The 22675-nt window shown below is 43.5% G+C and overlaps 1 protein-coding gene across 7 annotated transcripts in view; it reads left to right on the top strand.

The window, feature by feature from the left end:
* LOC139415074 (TGF-beta-activated kinase 1 and MAP3K7-binding protein 2-like) overlaps nucleotides 1-22675 on the top strand; it is a 70336-nt gene that overhangs the window by 36394 nt on the left and 11267 nt on the right. For 5 of the 7 annotated variants that reach the window (XM_071162847.1, XM_071162850.1, XM_071162849.1 and 2 more), the window contains exons 2-3: nucleotides 18134-18332; nucleotides 18526-20257. In XM_071162847.1, coding sequence (XP_071018948.1) covers nucleotides 18231-18332; nucleotides 18526-20257 — 1834 coding nt within the window. In that variant the 5' untranslated portion in view covers nucleotides 18134-18230. The remainder of the gene's footprint in view (nucleotides 1-18133; nucleotides 18333-18525; nucleotides 20258-22675) is intronic. The other 2 variants (XM_071162848.1, XM_071162852.1) reach the window with 1 other exon arrangement.

The raw sequence follows: 22675 nt of genomic DNA on the forward strand, positions 1-22675 counted from the left end.
CTTATCCAGAGTGACTTAAGGTTACTGCATTCATCTTAAGATAGCTAGGTGGTACAGCCACAAATCTCAGTCATAGGAAGTACGTTTTTCCTCAATAAAGTAATTGTCAGTAAAGTCTGTGCTAGTAGGGGGGAAAGGTTTGAGTGTTAGTTCATGGAAAGAAAGGTTGTTTTGTGGGTGGGGGTGCGAAGGCGGGTGCTGTGGGATTATTTAAAATACTCTTTGAAAAGGTAGTGTTTCAGGGGTTTTCGGAAGATGGGCAGGGACTCTGCTGTCCTAGCTTCAGTGGGAAGAGAAGAGCTTTGACTGGGCTGAGCTGGAGCCGCCCTCCTGTAGGGGTGGGAGGGCCAAGAGACCAGAGGTGGTAAAAACTGAGTACTTTGGTTGGGGTATAGGGTTTGAACACAGCCTGACGGTAGGGAGGTGTAGTTCATCTTGCTGCTCCGTAGGTTGCAGGGGTTTGATGGCACAAGTGGGGAGCCCACAGCGAATTGCAGTAGTCCAGAGAGGAGATGACCAGTGCCTGGATTAGGACCTGTGCTGCTTCCTGTGTGAGGTAGGGTTGTAATCTACGGATGTTGTAGAGCATGAATTTGCAGGAGTGAGTCACGGCTTTGATGTTTGCAGAGAACGACAGGTGTTTTCCAGGGTCACAGCAAGGTTTTTGGCACTCTGGGAGGGGGACACCGTGGAGTTGTCAACCGTGATGGACAGGTCTTTGAGCGGACTTCCCTAGGAGGAAGGGCAGCTCCATCTTGTCAAGGTTGAGCTTTAGGCGGTAGGCCGACATCCAAGCTGAGATATCTGCCAGGCACGCAGAGATACGTGTTACCATCTGGGTGTCAGAAGGGGGGAAGAAGAAAAGTAGTTGAGTGTCATCCCCATAGCAATGATAGGAGAGACCGTGTGAGGATATGACGGAGCCTAGAACTGAGCTCTGGGGGACACCAGTAGTGACGTAGTGCAGACACAGATCCTCTCCACGTCACCTGGTAGGAGTGGCCTGCCAGGTAGGATGCAATCCAAGAGTGTGCAGAGCCTGAGACGCCCAGCCTCGAGAGCGTGAAAAGGAGGATGTGATGGTTCATGGTATTGTGATGCTATGGGTATACTCGTAATGCCTGCCTTGTCCACCCATTATGCCATAATTGACTTGAATGGGGATGATCGTTCTATTAATTTAATTTTCATGGCAGCTATTTCTGGGAATTTGCAATAAATTCCCTGGTTTTCCCGAAATCCCGGTTGGGGGATTCACTTAATCAGGAGGGAATAAACAGTCAATCCGGGATTTAGGGAAAACCAGGTAATTTATTGAAAGTTCCTGGAATTGTGTAACCGTAATGGCAGCACATGCGTCTATTGCTATTAAAATGGTTATTACAATGACCGCGGTCATTTGGCTGGAAAATTACCATTATCCAACATTCCATGACTGTCACAGCCCTAGTCACACGTGCGTGTGTGTCACCCGTATGTCTGTGTCACCCATGCGTGTGTGTGTGGGTGAATATGAGCATGTGTGTGTTAGAGAGAGGGAGAACTAGTCCCACGGTAGAAGTTGTTTAACAAGTTACCATCTCCCGAATGAAATTCTAGAAGATATATAAGTTATAATCAATAACAGTCACTTATTAATCATTACCTCATATCAGTCTCATTCTGAACATCGCATACTCCTTGGATCAGCAAGAACCCCAGCTTTATTATTTATTTATTTACTAGCTAACTAAATAATAACACAGAATAACATAAACACTTAACACATGAGTAAAGTGCCTAGTGGACTAACAACAGCATGACTGCTTGGTTACCACAAGAGGGAGGGGTAGATAGGGAGAGACAATGAGAGTCAAACTTATCGTTGATACATTTGGAAGCTACCCTCAAAGTAATAATTTACTCTGCACACGAACCACCACCCGTTTAGGTAAGAGATCATGAATGCATTTACTTGTAGATGTCTTTGTTTGTTGTCTCTCTGTTGAAACCAATCAATCCTTCGATGGGGAAGTTTTAGTGTTCCGCTTCGGTGTCAGGCTCTGATTGTCCACCAGAGGTCACAATGCCCTTCTTCTTATTTGTCTTGGTCTTGTAGTGGAGTGTTCAAATAGGACAGACACTCTGTGATTGTCTGAGATGGGATTTTCTCCTTCCCACCTTGTGTCTTTAGTCAAAGTTCGAAGACCACTTTTCCATGCCCAGCTGCAGACTGGCAATGTTAAGATCTAGTCTTTATCTTCTTCACCTCGTGTGGAGATTCAAAGTTCTCACCATTTTCAGCCGTGTAGACACAGCTACACGTTTTCTGGTCTAAAATAATTATTCAGCCTTCCGACCACTTTACACGACAGTAGCAACCCGACAATGTTTTGGTCTGGTAGGTGAGGTTATCCTCTCATCTAGTGTTGAGAGTTTCAGAGTTTCCAACCATTTCAACATGTGGACCACGGTCTCACGTCTTCTGGTATGGTATGTTAATTCTTAGCGAGTCCTTTTAAGCACTCTGGTCAGAAAGGACAGTTCCACCACACCGACCCGCTCTTCTGACCTCATTCGGGGCGTGGCTACTTAAAACCTCTAGCAGCTCCCCCCCTACTTTGTGCAATTTCCGCCTGAAGACATACCCAAATCTAACAGCCTGTAGCTCAGGCACAGAACCAAGGATATGCATATTCTTGGTACCATTTGAAAGAACACACTCTGAAGTTTGTGGAAATGTGAATTGAATGTAGGAGAATAACACACAATAGATCTGGTTTAGATAAAACAATGAAAAAAAACATGTTTTTTATTTTTGTATCATCATCTTTAAAATGAACAAGATAAAACAAACATGCAGATAGGATGATGGGGAAAATTTCAGTGAAAAATATAAGAGGGCAACAGTACTTGTGTAAAGTTTCAGAATGATAACTTCCAAAATGAGTGTGCTACATGACATTTATCATGAAGTCACCCAGGTGTCCCACACAAGTAGCCCAAATGTACCCAAGTGGCCAAATTGGTGAAGGTATACATTTTGAAACAAATAACTATATACAAAATATCAAAATGGTATTCTAACCCCCCCCCCCCCCCCCCCGTCGAAAAAATAATATATATACATTTACAAAATAACATGGATAACTATTTACACACTTTCAATATTTGGAAGACCCTCAGTCCTCTATCATATCAAATCTATTAATATCGCCCCAGCCTAAAACCCCAAACAGCAAGCAATGCAGGTGTAGAAGCACGATGGCTAGGAAAAACTCCCTAGAAAGGCAAAAACCTAGGAAGAATCCTAGAGAGGAACCAGGCTATGAGGGGTGGCCATTCCTCTTCTGGCTGTGCCGGGTGGAGATCACAGTGGTTGTAGAGGGTGCAACAGGACAGCACCTCAAGAGTAAAAATGAACAGTTTAGGGTTCCATAGCCGAAGGCAGAACAGTTGAAACTGGAACAGCGGCAAGGCCAGGTGGACTGGGGACAGCAAGGAGTCATCATGCCAGGTAGTCCTGACGCATGGTCCTAGGGCTCAGGTCCTCCGAGAGAGAGAAAGAGAGAATTAGAGAGAGCATACCTAAATTCACACAGGACACCGGATAAGACTCCCATTCGGAGTCAGTGTCACTGTGAAAGAAAATGTTCAGTTAGAATAGTTTCACATATGAGCCCTGTATCAACAGGTATAATAAACAGATATATATAGAGAGTTGAAGGTTGAAAGTTGAATATATTAGGTTGAATATATTATTATATTATTATTACCTGCTAGATCTACTGTCTCTTTTATATTATGACATTTCAGTTAGATCTACTGTCTCTATTATATTATGACAGACCAGCTAGATCTACTGTCTTTATTATATTACAACAGACTAGCTGTATCTACTGTCTCCATTTCACTTTGGCCATTGATGTGGTCCTGCCCTCTCCTCAACAGCCTCAAATAGGCTATTGTGGGTTGGGGTGGGGCGGCAGACACACGCATCTCACATTTCATGACATTGCATGTTTATATATTGCTTCTAAATTTTAAAAAAATCACAAATAATATTTTATATTATTCATTTCAAGCAAGGGCATTAGCATGATAAGAACTTACCAGTCCAAAACGATGTCCTCTCCCGTTCAAAAAATATTCCTCCACAATCGCTAAATGAAGCGTCCTTCAACAATCTCTGTCTCACCTTCCCAATCAATTTATTCTAAAATAGTGTGTACATCTGTATATCTAGACTTAGATTTAGCTTTCCCTGACTTAGTCGCCATAATGATTGATATATAAACAGCTGAATCTGCGCATTCACCAAACACTGCAGTGCGTAATATGCGTAGCTTCTTCCGGTATGAAACTTCAATAGCGAATGACTCACTTTATGCTGAAGCTTACTACATGGGTTGGTCTTGCAACAAACACATAAACAATGGCGTATTGCCATTTAGCTCAGCTCATTGGCTATCTACCCAGATAGATTTCAAGACGATCAGTGGTCATTGGGTTAAAAGACAGTCAATCAACGAAACAGCGGGCAAATCATTGTTGCACAATGATGTCATGACTTGTTGTCTTCAAATCGGTTTCTTTCAGTCAATACTGAAACAGTCCCGCGAAATGGCCCATCACGTTTGATTGTGTTACAAACAAACCAGTTGATTGCAGTGAAACCAAACATGACTGGAAAAGTCACGTTCTGTGTGGGTTATTTACCTGGAATGTGTCGCCGAAAATGGAATAAGACGGAATTCACGACACACACGGTTCACAAAATGTTTCGTGTTAGGCTATAAAAACGGATTTTATCAAACAAAAGATCATTCATTGTGTAACAATGAGCATTGGAATTGCAAACAGATGAAGATCGTCAAAGGTAAACTATTTATTTTAATGCAGTTTGTGATTATGTTACGTCTGTGCTGTTTAAAATAGTTATTTTTTTTATGGGGTTCTATGCTCAGATAATCGCATCGTATCCTTTCGAAATAAATCATTTTTTAAAAGCAAGATTATAGGCTTTCGATACATGTGAGACACTTGTATTTTCATGAATATTTAATATGACTATTTATGTAGCGATCACCGTATGTTGTGGAATTTCAGCCCGCTAGCGGGTTCCGTGCGCAGAGAGGTTAATGTGCAAAGGACATGAAAAACCATTCTCATTTGAAAACCAAAATCACATTCTTATCTTAACAAAGATAGTTTCATTGTTCTACATATTGTATTTACAATGTATTGGATGACAGCCAAAGGGGGTTTCCTTCCTAAGTTACAGTATTTGGTTCATACATTTTTTAATAACATCACAAAATGACAAGCAATATGGTATGATTATTCTTTAGATCCCCACTGACCATTTCTAACATTCCCATCTTAGAAATATTTTTCCAGTATTCACTTTTTGGGTGTTATAGTTTTGGCGGCAAAAGGCTTCTGGGGGACAAAGGCATTACTTTGGTTGATACTGAAGAGCAGGAGGGAGATTCCTCTCCTCCCTAATGTATGAGTGTGAAGGTGTCAAAACCAGCCCAGATTCTTCAAAGTAGCCACCCTTTGCCTTGATGACAGCTTTGCACACTCTTGGCATTCTCTCAACCAGCTTCATGAAGTAGTCACCTGGAATGCATTTAAATTAACAGGTGTGCCTTGTTAAAAGTTAATTTGTGGAATTTCTTCCCTTAACTTCTTGACGCACCATCCCGTTAGCGGGATCATTTTCATCAACATCCTCTGAATTGCAGCGCGCCAAATTCAAATTAAATTACTAAAAATATTTAATTTTCATGAAATCACAAGTGCAATATAGCAAAACACAGCTTATCTTGTTAATCCACCTGGCGTGTCAGATTTCAATAAAGCTTTTCGGCGAAAGCATAACAAGTGTTTATGTAAGAACACCTCTCTCGGTAGACAAAATATTACAAACAGCTAGCAGCCAAGTAGATTGGTCACGAAAGTCAGAAAAGCAATAAATTGAATCGCTTACCTTTGATGATCTTCGGATGTTTGCACAGATTATTTTTAGATCCAAAATACCTCCATTTGTTTGGTGCGTTATGTTCAGAAATCCACAGGCTCGAGCGGTCACAACATCGCAGATAGTATCTGTAAAGTGCATAGAAAGATGTAAAATGTTTTTTATAATCAATCATCAGGTTGATTTTACAATATATAATCGATAATATGTCAACCGGAATATAGCTTCTTCCATAGGCGAGAGAGAGAAAAGGGCCGTTGCGCATGAAAAACTGCTGCTGGCACCCAGCCATCCACTGACGCGATGGGTTCTTTCTCGCTCATTTTTCAAAATAAAAGCCCGAAACTATGTCTAAAGACTGTTCACAGCTTGAGGAAGCCATAGGAAAAGGAATCTGGTTGATATCCCTTTAAATGTAGGCAAGGCATCCAATGGAACAGAGAGCTTTCAGGAAAAACAGCACTTCCTTGTTGGATTTTCCTCAGGTTTTCGCCTGCAATATCAGTTCTGTTATACTCACAGACAATATTTTGACCGTTTTGGAAACTTTAGAGTGTTTTCTATCTTAATCTGACAATTATATGCATATTCTAGTTTCTGAGCCTGAGAAATTTGGGTACCCAGTTTCAAATGAAAATACTGCCCCCTACACTCAAGAAGTTAATGCGTTTAAGCCAACTTGTGTTGTGACAAGGTACAGGTGGTATACAGAAAATAGTCCTATTTGGTAAAAGACCAAGTCCATATTATGGCAAGAACAGTTTAAATAAGCAAAGAGAAATGACAGTCCATCATTACTTTAAGACATGGTCAGCAATCCAGAACATGTCTAGAACTTTGAAAGTTTTTCTAGAACTTTGAAAGTGCATTCGCAAAAACCATCAAGCGCTATGATGAAACTGTCTCTCATGAGGACCACCACAGGAAAGGAAGACCCAGAGTTACCTCTGCTGTTCATTACAGTTACCAGCCTCATAAATCGGCAATTAACTGCACCTCAGATTGCACTTCACACAGTTCAAGTAACAGACACATCTCAACATCCACTTTTCATTGGAGACTGCGTGAGTCGGGCCTTCATGGTCGAATTTCTGCAAAGAAACCACTACTTAAAGACACCAATAAGAAGAAAAGACTTGAAGTGAATGTTACCTTGACCCACAGAAGATGTGTGTTTGCACAGTAGCGTGCGTGTGTCTGTGTGTACACACTCCAGCATAAGCACGGCCATGCTGGATGATTGGGGTGCCTGCCAGCAGGCCTCGGAGCGTCCACTGCCAATTAGGCCCTTTATTTGTTTACATTTGCGAGGCAGTTAGACATTCCACACAGTGTGGCTGCCTGGTGCCTGATGCTGCAGAGGACTGCTCTGATTGAAGACTGTGGGATTTTATGGTTTTCACCGTGGTAACGGCCCTGGTGTATTGATGGCATAGCCAGAAGATGTACCAGCTGGTTTAACCCAAGGGGCTGTTGGTGTTGAAAGGTGTGTTAGGCACTGGGACTGGAGGAGGAAAATGCTGCCTGGCTGCCTGTGTAATTGGCCTCTATTTTCTATCAATCAGAGGAAAATCTGCTGGCCAATGGCCATATATAATGATATCTGATCCCCACAGATAGGGTTACCTTGGAACTGCAACCCTCCGGGCTCTCATTTATAGAAGCTGTGAACTTTACCTACTGCAGCTACACACTAAATTAGGAAAGTAACACGCTACAGGTTGTGTAAGTGTAACGAAGTTGCATTCATCATCATATCCATATGAACATGCAGGCCTAGATTAAGTATTTGTTTGTTTGGAAGTTAGTTAAAATCTCTCTACCGAAGGCTCCCGTGCGTAGATCGTTAATTCACATTACATTTCCTTAATTGATGTGGACATTTTTTAAGCTACACCCACTCCTACCGAGTGAATCAGTCCATTGACAGAGCCTGGCAGGGGCTGTTACCTCCAGAAATTAGCCTGGAGCTGCAGGTAAGAGCTCTGGCACTGGGAATAACAGCTCAGCAATAGGAGCTTTGTTTTTTTTATCTCCACTGGTTCCACAGGTCTCCTTTCAGGGCCCATATGAGCCATGGATTACAGATGACATGTCAAATAAACTCAGAAAAAAAGAAACTTCCCCTTTTCAGGACCCTGTCTTTCAAAGATAATTCGTAAAAATCCATATAACTTCACAGATCTTCATTGTAAAGGGTTTAAAAACTGTTTCCCATGCTTGTTCAATGAACCATATACAATTAATGAACATGCACCTGTGGAACGGTCATTAAAACACTAACATCTTACAGACGGTAGGCAATTAAGGTCACAGTAATGAAAACTTACGACACTAAAGAGGCCTTTCTACTGACTCTGAAAAACACCAATAGAAACATGCCCAGGGTCCTAGCTCATCTGTGTGAATGTGCCTTAGGCATGCTGCAAGGAGGCATGAGGACTGCCAGGGCAATAAATTGCAATGTCCGCACTGCCTAAGACAGCGCTACAGGGAGACAGGATGGACAGCTGATTGTCCTCGCAGTGGCAGACCACGTGTAACAACACCAGCACAGGATTGGTACATCCGAACATCACACCAGCGAGACAGGTACAAGATGGCAACAACAACTGCCCGAGTTACACCAGGAATGCACAATTCCTCCATCAGTTCTCAGACTGCCCGCAATAGGCCGAGAGAGGCTGGACTGAGGGCTTGTAGGCCTGTTGAAAGGCAGGACTTCACCATACATTACCGGCAACAGCGTCGCCTATGGGCACAAACCCACAGTCGCTGAACCGGACAGGACTGGCAAAAAGTGCTCTTCACTGACGAGTCACGGTTTTGTCTCTCCAGGGGTGATGGCCAGATTCGCCTTTAGCGTCGAAGGAATGAGCGTTACGAGGTCTGTACTCTGGAGCAGGATCGATTTGGAGGTGGAGTGTCCGTCATTGTCTGGTGCGGTGTGTCACAGCATCATCAGACTGAGCTTGTTGTCATTGCATGCAATCTCAACGCTGTGCGTTACAGGGAAGACATCCTCCTCCCTCATGTGGTACCCTTCTTGCATGCTCATCCTGACATGACCCTCCACCATGACAATGCCACCAGCCATACTGCTCGTTCTGTGCGTGAATTGAGACAGGAATGTAAGTGTTCTGCCTTGGCCAGCGAAGAGCCCGGATCTCAATCCCATTGAGCACGTCTGGGACCTGTTGGATCGAAGGGTGAGAGCTAGGCCATTCCCCCCAGAAACGTGCGGGAACTGGCAAATCTGGTGCAGTCCATGAGGAGGAGATGCACTACAGTACTTAATGCAGCTGGTGGCCACACCAGATACTGTTATTTTGACCCTCCCTTTGTTCAGGGACACATTCTTCCATTTCTGTTAGTCACATGTCTGTGGAACTTGTTCAGTTTACGTCTCAGTTGTTGAATTTTGTTATGTTCATATAAATATTTACACATGTTAAGTTTGCTGAAAATAAACGCAGTTGACAGTGAGAGTTTCTTTTTTTGCTAAGTTTATTTCTTGATTATATAAGTATTCAACCCCCTGAGTCAGTACATGTTAGAATCACCTTTGGCAGCGATTACAGCTGTGAGTCTTTCTATGTAAATCTGTAAGAGCTTTGCACACCTGAATTGTACATTGTTTGCCCATTATTATAAGTTGGTTGTTCATCATTGCTAGACAGCCGTTTTCAATTCTTGCCATAGATTTAAGACAATTTAAGTCAAAACTGTAACTAGGTCACTCAGGAACATTCAATGTCGTCTTAGTAAGCAACTCCATTGTATATATGACCTTGTGTTTTAGGTTATTGTCGAGCTGTTGGAAAGCAGACTGAACCAGGTTTTCCTCTAGGATTTTGCCTGTGCTCAGCTCTCTTCCGTTTGTTTCTGCTGGGCAGGCCAACACTTGAGGGATACAAAGTGAATTGAAAGCAGGTGCTTCCTGCTTAAGCAATTAACATCACATCATGCTTAGGGTCATGTATAAAATGCTGGGTATGCCATTGTTTTGGCTACCATGGCTTTTCCCCCATAGGATGACAATGCCCACATCCACAGGGCACGAGTGGTTTGATGAGCATGAAAACGATGTAAGCCATCTGCCAGGGACCATCAACTCGATTCAGCTGCAGGACAAAAACCTTGTGTACTTTTCTATATGATCACATATACAGTATTTTTCTATTACGAGTGGGAATACTTTGGAACAGATTTCCAAAATTCAAATCACTGGGAACTGAGCTCAGAACTTGTGGGGCAAATAAAATAACCACCCTCTGGTGGTATGGATAACAGGTCCCCCTCCACCCTCTGGTGGTATGGATAACAGGTCCCCCTCCACCCTCTGGTGGTGTGGATAACTTTTTATTAAGTCTCAAGAGAAACCTAGATTCAAATAAAGATCCAATCTATCAAATGACTATAGGTGGATTTAGGTGTTTTTGGCTAGGGTCAAAATGACCCCCATATTGATACAGATACACTAAACTAGAGGTAGACCGATTATGATTTTTCAACGCCGATACCGATTATTGGAGGACCAAAAAAGCCGATACCGATTAATCGGGCGATTTGTATTTATTTATTTGTAATAATGACAATTACAACAATACTGAATGAACACTTATTTTAACTTAATATAATACATCAATAAAATCAATTTAGCCTCAAGTAAATAATGAAACATGTTCAATTTGGTTTAAATAATGCAAAAACAAAGTGTTGGAGAAGAAAGTAAAAGTGCAATATGTGCTATGTAAGAAAGCTAACGTTTCAGTTCCTTGCTCAGAACATGACAACATATGAAAGCTGGTGGTTCCTTTTAACATGAGTCTTCAATATTCCCAGGTAAGAAGTTTTAGGTTGTAGTTATTATAGGAATTATAGGACTATTTCCCTCTATACCATTTGTATTTAATTAACCGTTGACTATTGGATGTTCTTATAGGCACCTTAGTATTGCCAGTGTAACGGTATAGCTTCCGTCCCTCTCCTCGCTCCTCCCTGGGCTCGAACCAGCAGCACAACGACAACAGCCACCACATCGAAGCAGCGTTACCCATGCAGAGCAAGGGCTCAGAGCGAGTAGCGCGCGCTAACTAGCCAGCCATTTCACTTCGGTTACACCAGCCTCATCTCGGGAGTTGATGGGCTTGAAGTCATAAACAGCACAATGCTTGACGCACAACAAAGAGCTGCTGGCAAAACGCACGAGAGTGCTGTTTGAATGAATGTTTACGGGCATGCTTCTGCCTACCACCGCTCAGTCAAATACTTAGACACTTGTATGCTCAGTCAGATTATATGCAACGCAGGACACGCTAGATAATATCTAGTAATATCATCAACCATGTGTAGTTAACTAGTCATTATGATTGATTGTTTTTTTATAAGATAAGTTTAATGCTAGCTAGCAACTTACCTTGGCTTACTGCATTTGCGTAACAGGCAGTCTCCTTGTGGAGTGCAACGAGAGAGAGGCAGGTCGTTATTGGGTTGGACTAGTTAACTGTAAGGTTGCAAGATTGGTTCCCCCGAGCTGACAAGGTGAAAATCTGTCGTTCTGCCCCTGAACGAGGCAGTTAACCCACCGTTCCTAGGCCGTCATTTAAAATAAGAATGTGTTCTTAACTGGCTTGCCTAGTTAAATAAAGATTAAATAAAGGTAAAAAAAAATAAAAATTTGAAATCGGCCCTAATTAATCGGCCATTCCGATTAATCGGTCGACCTCTACACTAAACAGTGATTTAGATTTATTAAGAACAAGTTGATTCACAAAGTCATGAAAAATGTGAGGATTTTTATAAACCTTTGGGCTATAATAAAAAAAATAGGTCAAAATAACCCCAGTTGGTAGTATGAGGGTGTCACGGCTGTTATGAGAGACGGACCAAGGCGCAGCGTGATTAAAGTTCCACATCTTTTAATAAAGCAAAACTTCCAAACAAAAGAATAACCGAACCGTGACAACAGTGGTGCTACATGCACATACACAAAACAATATCCCACATCCCAGGTGGGAACAATGGAGAACTTAAGTATGATCCCCAATTAGAGACAATGACAATCAGCTGCCTCTAATTGGGAACCAAACAAACATAGATATAGGAAAACTAGAACACCCCCCCCCCTAGTCACACCCTGACCTACAACACCATAGAGAACCCTGAGGGCTCTCTATGGTCAGGGTGTGACAGAGTGAATGAAAAATAAAAAAGGTATCAAATAAAAAGGAATGTATATACACAACAGAAGTATTTTCTTAAAGTCAAGTAATGTGAATACATTATGGTTAATAAGTGATAAGCGGTAATGGGCATTCACTACCTTTATGAACTGTTATTCATATTATTCTGTGTTGTTACAGCATTCAACCCGCTGTCATTGTCAGGAAGAAGGCATGTGATGGCTGAGAGGAGCTCTAAAATCATTTGTATGTCCTTATTTCATAATGCATTTCATGTTTGAAAGGGAAAACCGGGATAAAAAATAGAAAAATCAAACAAACTGAACCGAACCCAAAAAGCACTAATCACTCAGCACTAGCGTGTGATCCTTTCTTTTGACGCACTGAAATGTATTCTTCAGTCTGGTGGTATGATTGCAAAACATTCCATTTCCTTGTATTGCAAAGGACAAAAGAAGTCATTGACTGATGGTTTGAGTGCCTGGGATGAAAGAACATTATGTACCAGCCTCTGTTATTATGTTTGATTTAAAGTGTCTCACTTTGAAACATTATTTAAATGTTTTTCTCATGTGAGTGCACATTTTCAATAGTGTGTCACAATCAAGCTAGTTTCATTGTACCATCCAATTGAATATAATTCCAGTTTTCAGAAGGTATCCCAGCCGGTCTTGTTTGAGGCAGTCTCAGGCTGTTCCTGTTAGGACTAGAGCCCTGTTGCTGCGGGCTCCCTCTTCTGACAGTAGCCCCTCCCCCTGTTATCAACAGCTCTGGTGGGATGGTTTATCATCCAGATTTACATCTCCTCAGTTATGACATTTACACATGATCACAGCTTAGATAAGACAGCACTGCTACTTGCTATGTCATCTCCTTGGCACAAAAGGCCTAGAATCTGCACTGTCTTACGCCCCTTATCAGAGAAGCATACTTTGAGTTTAATATTCTTAAAGACGCTTCTGGATTTCATTTGGCCCGACGTCTAATCTGATGGATTGGATTACCATCAAGGGACCTGTAACTGAGAGAATCCAGGATGTTCCTACTTAGCACTACCCACATTGGATTGATCTCTGTAGGCTTTTCCGGGCCTACAGCGCAGGTTTAGAAGCAGAATGGAGAACGGGTGTGCTACTGTCACAATGTTTTCACTGGCATATTCTGAGCCTCCCACTAGAGGAAGTTTTGAAAGAGTGAGGTTAGAAATAGATCAAGAGCGTGGGGGCATGCACGAAAGACATTCGCCATGCTACACCATGCTAGTCTCGTGAAAATCTCACACAGTTTTCAGATGTGCTAACATAATTGCAAAAGGGTTTTCTAATTATCAATTAGCCTTTTAAAATTATAAACTTGGATTAGCTAACACAACATGCCATTGGAACACAGGAGTGATGGTTGCTGATGATGGGCCTCTGTACGCCTATGTAGATATTCCCCCAAAAATCTTCCGTTTCCAGCTACAATACTCATTTACAACATTAACAATGTCTACACTGTATTTCTGATCAATTTGATGTTATTTTAATGGACAAAAAAAATGCTTTTCTTTAAAAAAACAAGGACATTTCTAAGTGACCCCAAACTTTTGAACGGTAGTGTATAATATTTTGCTGCTGTTTTTAACTCCCTCAAAATATCAATAAACCCCTGTTCTTCAAAGGGAAATTGAACTGCTCTAGATATTTTTAATATGGGACCACCTGGTTGTGACTTGCCCAAATGTGTAGATAATATGCAATTAAAGTCACCTCCACAATGTGTATTTGAATGCCCAGCAATCACTAAGAAACATCTATTCATAAATTGTGGGGAATCATCGTTTGGTGCATACAAGTAAGCTAAAGTAAAAGGTATGCTAAATTATAGTAATTAAATAGTAACAAACCTACCCTCTGAATCAGTTACCTTATTTTTCGATGTAAAAGACAACCTCTTATTAAGCAGTATACAAACACCATTTATTTTGAGGAGTCTGACCTACCCATTCCCATTAAGCTTTTTGTGCTCCTCATCTGATAAGTGGGTCGGTCTCCTGAAGGGGGGGCAACGTCACAATCCATTTGTTTTTAGCTGTTTCAATATTTTTTCCCAATGAATAACGTGGTTTAAACCTTTCATGCAATAAATCAAAACGTTAAGTGGTTTCATTGTCAGTATAAAGTGTCAATATAAAACACTACAGACCTTGATTTGAATGGACCTTTCCCTTGTATCCATAACTGCAGACAGATATGCTCCTTTGTTTTTCATGTCAATACAAAACACACACAGAAACAACAAGAACATCAACACAAAAATAAGTGTCTCCACTAGAACGAAGGGAGCCCGAATAGTGAAATTAAAAGTAGAACACATAAAACTGCCACATTCCTGGTTGGTGGTGTGGTGTTCTTTAAACAAAGGGGGGTACCTCACTAGACCAGTAGTGGGACAATTGTGGAAACTGTGACATTTTGGCCTATAGTATATCTGATGTAATATTTATCACTTGATAATTTCACTTCAGCAACCTATCGTTTAAAGAGAAGCATGAACGCAAAAATAAATATGAAACAAAAAGGGGGAGGAGCCCATAACCAAACCCGCATGGATGAGGCATTCCCTGCACTCCGTTATAAACTATGAAATATAGCCCCATAGCCTTTTAGGCAAATATTTTCAATAACCTACACTTGGGTAGTCTATATGTAATTGCCACGATGATAGCGCTGAGCCTCTGTGTGTCCTTCACTCCGGGCCTACTCTGGGCTGCAGGTGTGTCCTTCACTCCGGGCCTACTCTGGGCTGCAGGTGTGTCCTTCACTCCGGGCCTACTCTGGGCTGCAGGTGTGTCCTTCACTCCGGGCCTACTCTGGGCTGCAGGTGTGTCCTTCACTCCGGGCCTACCCTGGGCTGCAGGTGTGTCCTTCACTCCCGTGTCCTTCTTGTCCACAAATGTAGACATTCTTCCCCCTTTCTGCATTGGTTTAGACCCCCAAAATTTGAAAATTATTACGACGTGAAAAGTCTCCCTTCTTTTGCAATTCCTTTCCCGGGCCCATCAGGTAGTTAATAGCCTGGTCTTGTTGTATTAGCTTTTCGTCATGTTCCTCATTTTTCTTTTCAATATGGGTCAACAGTTGATTATTTTGCTCTAGAGTAACCTTCAAGCTATCGATAGAGGTTTGCATTTTGCCAGGTGATGGGGTTGTTTCTTGTCGAAATAACTAATGTTCTGCCATGAGAGATGAACCTCCGCCGTCTCTGTTTCGGCTGTGATGGCGGCCTCTACTACCTCGTGGAGTTGGGCTCAGTGAGCGACTTAAACACTGTGAACATATCAAATAAAATACATACGCCAAATACAACAGGTGTAGGTAGACTTTACAGTGAAAGGCTTACTTAAAAGCCCGTAACCAACAATGCAGTTTTAAGAAAAATAAGTGTTGAGAAAGTATTTACTAAAACAAACTGAAGTAAAAAAATATATAAAAAGAGTTAATAAATAAAAATAGGAAAATAACAAATAATTAAAGAGCACCAATAAAATATCAGAGTTAATGTGCGGGGGCACAGGATAGTCAAGGTAATTGAGGTAATATGTACATGTAGGTACAGGTAAAGTGACTATGCATAGATAATAAACAGAGAGTAGCAGCAGTGTAAACATGGGGTGGTGGGGAAGGGGGGGTCTATGCAAATAGTCCTGGTGGCCATTTGATTAGCTGTTCAGGAGTCTTACGACTTGGGGGTAGAAGTTGTTAAGAGCCTTTTGGACCTAGACTTGGCGCTCCGGTACCTCTTGCCGTGCGGTAGCAGAGAGAACAGTCTATGACTAGGCTGGCTGCAGTCTTTGGCAATTTTTAGGGCCTTCCTCTTGAGGGGGATTAGGCATTGTCGTGCCCTCTTCACAACTGTCTTGGTGTGTTTGGACCATGGTAGTTTGTTGGTGTTGTGGACACAAAGGAACTTGAAGATCTCAACCTGCTCCACTACAGCCCTGTCGATGAGAATGGGGGGCGTGCTCGGCCGTACATTTCCTGTATTCCACAATCATCTCCTTTGTCTTAATCACGTTGAGGGAGAGGTCTCTGACCTCCTCCCTATAGGCTGTCTCATCGTTTTCGGTGATCAGGCCTACCACTGTTGTGTCATCATCAAAGTTAATGATGGTGTTGGAGTCGTGCTTGGCTATGCAGTCATGGGTGAACAGGGAGTACAGGAGTGGACTGAACACGCACCCCTGAGGGGCCCCCGTGTTTTGACGATCAGCATGGCAGATGTGTTGTTACCTACCCTTACCACCTGGGGGCGGCCCGTCAGGAAGTCCAGGATCCAGTTGCAGAGGGAGGTGTTTGTGTGATGAGTGATGAGCTTTGAGGGCACTATGGTGTTGAATGCTGAGCTGTAGTCAATGAATAGCATTCTCACGTAGGTGTTCCTTTTCTCCAGGTGGGAAAGGGCAGTGTGGAGTGCAATAGAGATGGCATCATCTGTGGATCTGTTGGAGTGGTTTGCAAATTGGAGTGGGTCTAGGGTTTCTGGGATAATGGTGTTGATGTGAGCCATGACCAGCCTTTCAAAGCACTTAATGGCTACAGATGTGAGTGCTACGGGTCGGTAGTCATTTAGACAGGTTACTTTGATGTTCTTGGGCACAAGGACTATGGTGGTCTGCTTGAAACATGTTGTTATTACAGACTCGGTCAGGGATAGGTTGAAAATGTCAGTGAAGACATTTGCCAGTTGGTCAGCGCAACCTCGGAGTACACGTCCTGGTAATCCGTCTGGCCCTGTTGCTTTGTGAATGTTGACCTTAAAAGGTCTTACATCGGTGATCACACAGTCGCCCGGAACAGCTGGTGCTCTCATGCATGCTTCAATGTTGCTTGCCTCGAAGCGAGCATAGTAGTAATTTACCTCTTCTGGTAGGCTTGTGTCACTGGGCAGCTCGCGGCTGTGCTTCCCTTTGTAGTCCGTAAAAGCCCTGCCACATCCGACGAGCGTCGGAGCCGGTTTAGTACGATTCAATCCTAGTCCTGTATTGACGCTTTGATGGTTTGTCATAGCGGAGTATCTTCTCTTTGATTCCGTTTTTCACTTAAATACTCATCCTCACTCATTGTAAAGTCCGATTTAGGTCAAGTATGTGCTTTTAACTCGTGAAGTTCAATTTAGGCCAAAATTGTCACAGAGCTTGATCAGCAATTCCGTGCTCTTGAAGGTCAGCATCACACTTTGTGGCCTTGCTTCTCCGTTCTCTGGCTAGTCTATCAGAAGTAAGGCAGTGTTTCTGCTTGCCTCAAAGCTCCACTGCAGTGGTGGTATTGACTTTGAGGCTTAACTGATGATTATGTGCAGATTGCTGCAACACTGGGGACTACTGTTTGGGTCTTCTCTGTCCTTAATAATAGAATGTTGACGTTAAGATCGGTTTGAAAGGCTTTGCTTCCTCAATAGTCCAAGGTGGTTTCCTACTTTTTTATTAAGAGGCTTTTGGGGATGGGAAGGGCTGTGAAATGAATGTATTTTATATATTACAAGGGTTTCTGAAATATTGTTTTGAAAGCTCACCACCATAATGAAATAGGCGACTTTAAAATGTCTGACGGGTGTTTATCACTAGTATGAAGTTTGATTAGGCTGCTATGTCCCCGGGCGCCGAAGATGTGGATGTCGGTTAAGGCAGCCCCCCGCACTTCTCTGATTCAGAGGGGTTGTGTTAAATGCGGAAGACACATTTCAATTGAAGGCATTCAGTTGTACAACTGACTAGGTATCCCCCCTTCCTCTTTCCCGTATGTGCTCCCTGCTTTCCTGTCACTGCAACACGCATACGCCTACCTTGTTATTAACATCCTTTCAGAACACAGACTGGTACACATACAGTACACACTGTCTCTTTACTGTGTTTAGAACAAGAGAGTACGAGTATGAAACAGTGTGTGTGCGTGTTACAACTCTGGGTGCTAGCCTAAGCATCTCTGTGTTTGTTTTCCAGAAGATGCTCAAGCTGTGGCTGAGGTGCTGCCACCACTGAGGCATCGTCAGTGTGCTGAACGGAGCAAGCAGAGCAGTCTTGACCTGGCAATACACGAATGGCCCAGGGAAGCCACCAGATTGACATTCAGGTTTTGCACGACCTGCGCCAGAAGTTCCCTGAAGTTCCAGAGGGTGTTGTTTCCCAGTGTGTTCTGCATGTGAGTCTGGTGTCTCCTCATTTTCAATCCATTAGTTACAAATATATATATATATATATATATATATATATATATATATATATATATATATATATATATATATATATATATATATATATATATATATATATATATATATTGTAACACCAGTTCTCATCACAAATGACTGATTTGAACCTTCTATTTTCCTCAGAATAACAACAATTTGGACGCCTGTTGTGAGTACCTGTCTCAAGTAAGCCCAGGCTACTTGTACAGCAAAGGAGGCAAACTCAACTACACTGACGACCCCAGCTTCATCAGGTTCCGGAATCCCATGACCCAGCTGAACCTGGGCCTGCAGTCTCAGTCTCAGAATGTGCATGCGACCCCGGGAAGGGACGGCCTGAGGATGAACGGCAGCAGGACACTGTCCCACAGTCTTAGCCTGAGTGACGGGCCCCTACAGACAGGACAGCCCCCGAATAGTGACTTCTTCCAGCAGGAGCCCCAGTCAGCCCCGGTGCAGGTGCCCGCCAGCCTCAATGTGTTTGGCGTGATGGAGCCCACGCGCAAGACCCAGCCGCCCCAGCACCTGGGACTCTACCAGCTGGGGGGGAAAGGACAATCCATGGGCCAACATGGCCAGCAGATGCCCCGCTTCAACCCCATCACCGTCACCCTGGCCCCCAACATCCAGACGGGACGCAACACCCCCACCTCTTTGCACATACACGGCGGGCCCCATACACAGTCCGGCTTGAGCAGTCCACAGGGTAACTCTATCTACATAAGGCCTTACGTGACCCAGCCCAGCGGTACAACCCGGCAAAGCCAGCAGCAGCTTCAGCAGCAGGCAGGAAGGGCCCAGTACAGCCCCACCTCCCAACCCCAGCAGCAGATCTACCAGATCTCCCATCCCACCTCACTGCCTGGCTCCTGGACAGGCCCTTCCTCCCAGCAGCACCAGCACGGCTCCTCACATACCTCACAGCACCAGTCACAGGGCCACCAGACCTCCCATGTCTACATGCCCATCAGCTCCCCCACCAACCCACAGGCCCCCTCCTCTATCCTCCAGGCCCCCTCTGGAGGTCAGGGCTCCTCTTCTGGTGCCTCCTCCTCTGGCATGCCCTTAGGCATGTCCTCCTTCAGCCAGTACAACATCCAGAACATCTCCACCGGACCGCGCAAGAACCAGATAGAGATCAAACTTGAATCTCCTCAGAGGAGCAACTCCACCACGACCACGGCCGTGCTGCGCACCAGCAGTGGCCCCCGCTCCAACTCCTCCACCTCCTCCTCCTGCCCCTCATCCTCCTCCTCTGTCGGGGCAGCACCTGGCCCAACCACCACCCCCCTGTCCATCGGAGGCCCAGGTCTGAGCCGCAGCCAGCCCACTGTTTACATCTCTGCCAGCCCGCCCACTGTTGCTGCTACCACCCCCTCTGAAGAGGCCAACATGGCCTCATCCGGCTCTCGCTCCCAGCCCAAGTTTTACATTACTGCTAATAACGATGATGGTGGGGGCAGAAACCCTCCAACTGTCTACATCTCTGCTCAACCACCTCCGCACGGGTCCCAGGGGCCCCGCAATATGGGGGGCCAGGTGAGCATGGGCCCCGCCTACATCCACCACCACCCACCCAAGTCCCGCGCGTCTATGGGAGGGGCAGGCACAGCCACCTCGCCCCGAGTGGTGGTCACCCAGCCCAACACCAAGTACACTTTCAAAATCACCGTGTCCCCCAACAAGCCCCCAGCGGTGTCCCCCGGCGTCGTGTCCCCCACCTTTGAGGCTACCAACCTCCTCAGCCTCCCCTCGGAACACCATTTTGTGGAGCCTGACCCACATCATCTCTCAGACCCACTGTCTGTACACAGGGAGAGGCCCAGCGAGCCACGCAGACTCAGCATGGGCTCAGATGACGCAGCATACACACAAGGTGAGACCAGATTAGGGTTCCTAAACTCTTTCATATGTTAGTTGCTTTGCATTGTCGACGTTCACAGTCTATGGAATTATATAAACACACCAGGATACAGTTCATTGTGCAATTCTTAGGCTGAACAACAGTATCCCTCAGTCACATGCAGATCAAGTTGTGCAACAAAAGTCAAGTGGCCAAAGAGATATAACATCCACTTACAAAGTATAATGGTTGAAAGAGGCTTCAGGAATTTTGAAGAGAGTAACTTGCCCTCATAACAATAAGGAATAGTATACACTTTTGTCCACCAGTAGTAAATGCTTTTTCCACTGCATTCTGCCAAGAAAGTAATTTGACTATTGCTTATCGTTTATGCCTTGTTTTAACTTGGATTTCCATATGATGACACTAATGCATTTTTAAAGCCAAATTGTGTAGACGCTGGTCTCATTAAATAGCTATCGGTCTTAAAACCCTGCTTCATCTAAGCCTGATTTGAGGGAGTAGATAGATACATTCTTAAAGGTGACTCGCGTGGAGAGGGGTGTGATTACAGCATGAGTCGGCTGCAATAATGCTGGATTTACACTGACAGCCCTTTGACTGCGGCAGTGTGAGTCAAATGTGTTGGAGCGCAGTGTTTCCTTTTTTGGACTTTTGACTGGATTACGTGCGAGTCAGTGCCTGTGGGTCTTGCTAGGCACTCACTCATGCTGCTGTGACTACTGTGGGGCTTCTCTTCTCTCTCCACGGCCCTGAGCCTAGGTCTTCTGCCCCTTATCTTTCACTGCAGGCAGCCCTCTCCATGCATTCCTCTCTGGCTCACATGTCATTCCCAGTTTGGCTTGGCCTGGTATTGTTTTCGTTCTTTACTTTGTTATTTCTGTGCATGGTAGTAGTAGTTGTTGAGGTGAAAGGTTTATGACATGTAGGCCGAGACTGTCACTGTATGTTACAATTAGAAAAGCAGGGACAGCTCATTTCCGCATAGCTAATAGCATTTTATGAATGCGTAATAAGACAATATAACACTTCTTATGATGCGTTATAAGCAACATTTTCCCAGGATCAATGTTGACTCCCCCAAAATCCATTTCTGAAGTAGGCCATGAAATGAAGAACAATTATGGAACTGTATGATTTTTACTCAATGTATGATTCTTACTCAGCCCACTGCACGTACCGGATATTTCCGAAAGGGGAAATGCATTTAGCGGTAAGCCTGTACTGTAAATTTGGTTGTCAACCTGGCCCTTCAGCTCTCAGAGATTCAGGGCTCTCCTGTAGGTTTTCACTCCAACCCTAATCTAGCACACCTAATTATATGAATTAGCTGGTTAATAAGCTGAATTAGGTTAACAACTGGGGTTGGCGTGAAAACTCAACACTGACACAAATGACTGATGATTGGTTGAAAGAAATTGATAATAAGAAGATTGTGGGAGCTATATTGTTAGATTTCAGTTCAGCCTTGGATACTATTGATCGTAACCTGTTGTTGAGAAAACATATGTTTTATGGCTTTTCAACCTCTGCCATATCGTGGATTCAGAGCTATCTATCTAATAGAACAGAGGGTTTTCTTTAATGGAAGCTTCTCTAATGTCAAACAAATAGGGTGTGGTGTACCCCAGGGTAGTTTTCTAGGCACCTTTACTTTTTTATATTTTTTACCAATGACTGTACGTGTCAGCAACCACAGCTAATTAAGTTACTGAAACTCTTAAGGAGTTGTAGTCCGTTTTGGAATGGTTGGCCAGTAATAACCTGGTCCTGAACATCTCTAAAACTAAGAGCATTGTATTTGGTACAAATCATTCCCTAAGCTGTAGACCTCAGCTACATCTGTTAATGAATGGTGTGGCTGTTGAACAAGTTGAGGAGACTAAATTACTTGGTGTTACCTTAGATTGTAAACGGTCATGGTCAAAACATATGGATTCAATGGTTGTAAAGATGGGGAGAGGTCTGTCCGTAATAAAGAGATGTTCAGCTTGTTTACATAACACTCCACGAAGCTAGTCCTGCAGGCTCTAGTTTTGTCTTATCTTGATTATTGTCCAGCCATGTGGTCAAGTGCTGCTAAGAAAGACCTAGTTAAGCTGCAGCTGGCCCAGAACAGAGCAGCACATCTTGTTCTTCATTGTAATTAGTGGGATAATACACAGTGCATTTGGAAAGTAGTCAGACCCCTTGACTTTTTCCAAATTGTGTTATGTTACAGCCTTATTCTAAAATGTATTAAATTGTTAGTTTTTTCCTCATCAAACAACACACAATACACCATAATGACAAAGCAAAAACTGTTTTTTAGACATTTTAGAAAATGTATAAAGAAATATATATCTGAAATATCACATTTACACAAGTATTCAGACCCTTTAATCCATATTTTTTTGAAGCAACTTTGGCAACGATTACATCCTCGAGTCT

The sequence above is a fragment of the Oncorhynchus clarkii genome, chromosome 8 (genome assembly GCF_045791955.1).
Source record: "Oncorhynchus clarkii lewisi isolate Uvic-CL-2024 chromosome 8, UVic_Ocla_1.0, whole genome shotgun sequence".
NCBI lineage: Eukaryota > Metazoa > Chordata > Actinopteri > Salmoniformes > Salmonidae > Oncorhynchus > Oncorhynchus clarkii.